At 40.5% G+C, this 4337-nt stretch overlaps 1 protein-coding gene across 1 annotated transcript; it reads right to left on the reverse strand.

Moving 5' to 3' along the window:
* Positions 256 to 2709, reverse strand: LOC109946828. The gene has a single exon (XM_020555772.1). It carries the CDS (start codon positions 2707 to 2709, stop codon positions 256 to 258), a length of 2454 nt encoding a protein of 817 aa, XP_020411361.1.

Here is a 4337-nt window from a genome sequence, read left to right on the forward strand (position 1 = left end):
CACATTGGCCAGTGGAACAGTGTAAAAGTAAGCAGCTGGTTTCAATAAAACAGGTAGAACTGTATGTTAACAAATTGCTACTAATAATAGGCTCTCATTGCAAGGAACTTGTTACCTTGTTCCATATGCTTCACATGACCGTTTAATTGACGGACTTCCATCCCTGCAGCATCACCGAACCTATTCATGAACTTCACAGTTGATGACAAGTGAGGTACAAACTGAACAACTGTGCAATATGCGCAATTAGACACTTCAGTTCTTGAGAGGGACAGATTGTTTGCATGTATTTCGGTAGTGGCCCTTCACACCACACCTTGAGCATTTTTTTTGCCGGGAGTCCTCTCCTTTGGAAGGTACTCTTTGCATTTTGCGACGGCCCGGCATAACCTTACAAACAGGAGGAATGATTTTGACATTGTTCAAATGTTCGGGAATAACCCATGTGCCTTTAGGTGGTACAGGATAAATAGATTCAGCATATGCAGCTGCCCATGTAGCTCGTGTATAATAAGAAGAGGCAAAGGAGTAGGGGTTCAAATTCAAGTGCCGATATACCGCAATAGCATGCTTGCACGGGAGTTGCTCCAAGTCAAACTTCCTGCACGTACAACTACGGTTTGCCAAGTGCACCAGACCGTTCAAATCACCATCCAGAACATTATACTCAGCATCATTGATTTTGACCACATTCATCCTTGACGCAGCGTCTAACCTCTTCCTTAACTTCTGTTCACCCAAATCAGGGCACAATGTAGAATGACATTTCATTGCTAAATCTCGACGTTGACTAAACCAAGTGAGAAGTAAATTTGTGATTTCATCGATCAAGTGTAGGACCGGAAGCATCCTTGCAAAATGAAGAACTGAATTAATGGACTCCACAATATTCGTTGTCATCACATTATAGCGTCGTCCATCACAGTGGGCCCGTGACCACTTCTGAACGCCTGCACGTAGTAGATAAGTTCGCACTCGCTCATTGTTTATCATCGAGAAGTGACGATTGAACTCCGCTAGACGATAAGACTTCGCTGCCCTTATAAAATACCCCAATATCGGATCCCGTTGCTTCAAGTGAAATGAGGCTTTCATATTGCCCTTCAAGTGATAAAAGCAAATACCATGGCTTGCCCCAGGAAAAACTCTACGCAACCCATGTTGTATGCTAACATTGCGATCAGATATGACAACAAGATTCGAGCAATCACCAATTGCACAATGTAATTTTCTCAAAAACCACTCCCATGCTGCATCCGTCTCCAAATCTCCAATCCCAAAGGCAACAGGATATATGTTGCGATTTCCGTCAAATGCGGTCGCAACAAACAAAACACCTTTATACTTGCACTTCAAATGGGTAGCATCAACAGCAATCACGGGCCGCATTGACGACTTAAATCCTCGTATGCATGCACCAATTGACATAAAAAAATATAAGAAGTGGTCGGCTGCATCAGTCTGAATGTATGTCAAAGTTCCCGGATTTGTACGCTCCAACTCATAACAATAGGAAGGGAGAAGGGAATACGACTCTTCTGCAGACCCTATCATTGTTTTGAAAGCTAACTCTCGGCTTCTCCAAGCCGTAGAGTAGCTTATGCTGACACCAAATTTTTTTTTCACATCTGTCTTTATATCAGCTGCAGTATAAATGCTGCGTGAATCCTGAAATCTCCATTTAACACAGTCAGACACCAATTCGGCCGTAGCTTGAGGATGGTGACTGCTTACAAACCTCAGATCACATTCATGAAGTGGATCGTATTTAACAACCTTAAACTCATGTAATCCAACTTTATATGCCCGAAGTTTCCAAGGGCAAGGCACCTGCCAACAGCGAACACAAAACCGACGCTTCCCAGATTGGACTGTTCTGAACCGAAAGTGGCCTCTAATTGCTGCTAAACTGATGGTTTTTAAAAGGGCAATCTTATTTGGATACACTCGGCCAACCTTCAAATTTGCTTCCCAATTTATGCACGAAAGTCCTCCACCATAACCAATATATTCCACACTCTCACCATGCTTCGAATCAACCCGAATTGTATGCATTTCACTCGAACTTGATTGCCGGGGAGGTTCAGATTGCACCTGTCTACACTGCACAGTGGAGGGTTCCGCACTGCTGTCCTCATGAGGATGCAGAATTGGTGCAGAGTACGGTTCCTCTTCATTGCTAGGTTGATTGAAATCAGCAACAATGTTTTCACCGCTTTCAAAATGAACTTCTTCAACCCAATCACTCCAATTAAAACCATTCCCACCATTTTCAGTTTCATTGTGCGAAATTGCCACATTTCTTCGTTCCACAACAAAGGTAGCAGGAGCATTGCTACTCTCCATGCTTACAATGCCATTGCACCCTTCAATACCATGCCCTTCGATGTTTTTGAAGCTTGCTACTAAAGGGGTTACTTTAGAGGCCATAACATCTGTGTTGTACTTGAGAAAATATTGAACATCATCATTGTCTTCAACCCTTATCTGCTTACTGACAGATGCGGATACAGGAACTGAATACTTCAATGTGACACTATATTTCGTGGGCTCTGCATCCATGATCTTATAAATGCGTTCAACAAGTTCAGAAAACGTTACGTTCCGTGACACTATTATGCCTTTAGCCTCCCCACCTTCATAACTCTCAATGTTATCCTTCTTAACCCAATTTCCATTGTAGCATACCAAAATTCCAACTGTATCCATTTCTGCAAAAAAATAAATAATTACTACACCGATTCATAACACTAAAAAATACAAAATAGATGAATAAAAACATGCACAACAATCATTCCACTACACATATCATCTTCTAAATCCTTAAATCTTCAAAAGTTAATTGTAGCTGCTTCAACAATTAACTTTTATTCCTTTTTGTTTTTTCTCTGATTTAGAAGATGATATCTGTGGGTTCCAAGTTATTAACAAACTAACATACACATACAATGCCAGAAATATGAACCCTCTAACCCTCCAAGTCTTTTGCACAAATGTAAACACCTTCAACAAAAGGATCAGGGAAGCAGAAAGCGTATAATGTAGTACAAGCTGAATTACCAAATTCGAAACCAACACACACAAACTATACTTCTTACCAAAACAAACCCAGAATGCCAATAAATTCCCCACATTAGCATCTAAATTGAGCCTAACACTAGCCGTATTTACAAATTTGTAGGCCAGACAAAGTTAACCTATGATTTTTCTGTGTGCTGTTATTTTCACCATTATCAAACACATTGCACTACATTATACACGCATTCAGTCAATTTTAAACAAAATTCAAGTTCACCAGACAGCTCCCACTGCAGATAATATCACAAACTATGAATTTCAACATATCACAACAAGTGCAAACTGAAAATTTAAGCTTTTATGCCCTCTGTGGTGAAAAGGGGCTGAACGATTTCATAATACACATACACTACCAAACCAATATCACAACTCACATCCGTTCACAACGACACCGGAAGTCGCCACTTTCCCTTCTCTGTGGAATCGCAGCAGTCAGCTCGATCTGGAGGTCAACAATGGAGGCCGTGCCTTCCGGCTTCGCTGCGCCCAAACTAGGGTCCCAAGTTTGAGGACATCTGGGTTAGGACGATGGATGGGTTGCGAACTGGATTGCTCAGTGGGAACATGTCTCGCAACCTGGAGTTCCCCCAATTTTTGCCAACCTTCCAACACAGAGGAGAGAGAGTTGAGCTGAGTTCAGACAAGTTCCCTTTCAGAAAAGGGGTGGCAACGGGTTGATACATGTGCTTTTATATGGAGGGCAGTTTGGTCATTTCACGTTCACAAGTGATTATATCAGAACACAATTTGTAACCTGATTATTTCAGAATACCACTTGTGAAAAGTGATTATATCAGCTTATTCCCCAAAACCAAACCAACTTATTCAATTCAGTATTGTTTCTTGTTATATGTTTGAAAGATATTCATAGTATGTCTCACATATTCCTAAATTCAATAATGCAGAGAACATGAAATTTAAGGAGTTGTGATGATCCGATGAGGCCTTCCTCTTCCTTCCTCATAAGTCAATTATGGCAGGCCGCATAGCTGTGATGATCGATGCGACATGCTCTTTGATTAGTCAGTGTCACATAAGTATCATGAGTGTTGTCAATCATAACTTGAACGTAATGTATTATTTTTTGTCCAACCAAATGATATTTGCAAATTGGTTCTACTTTTTCTACTCTTGTAAGGATATATGAATTTATCGGAGAAGTTAACAAATGTTTTGAAAAGCATGTCCGATGATCAATTTAAGTGAATTTTATTATTATTTATTAATATGAACTTTCATTAACCTTCAATATAAGGCAC

The sequence above is a fragment of the Prunus persica genome, chromosome G1, assembly GCF_000346465.2.
Source record: "Prunus persica cultivar Lovell chromosome G1, Prunus_persica_NCBIv2, whole genome shotgun sequence".
Taxonomy (NCBI): domain Eukaryota; kingdom Viridiplantae; phylum Streptophyta; class Magnoliopsida; order Rosales; family Rosaceae; genus Prunus; species Prunus persica.

What these genes read in the sequence shown, in the direction of transcription:
- LOC109946828 (XM_020555772.1), bottom strand. Translation starts at nt 2,709, where the DNA reads ATGGATACAGTTGGAATTTTGGTATGCTACAATGGAAATTGGGTTAAG.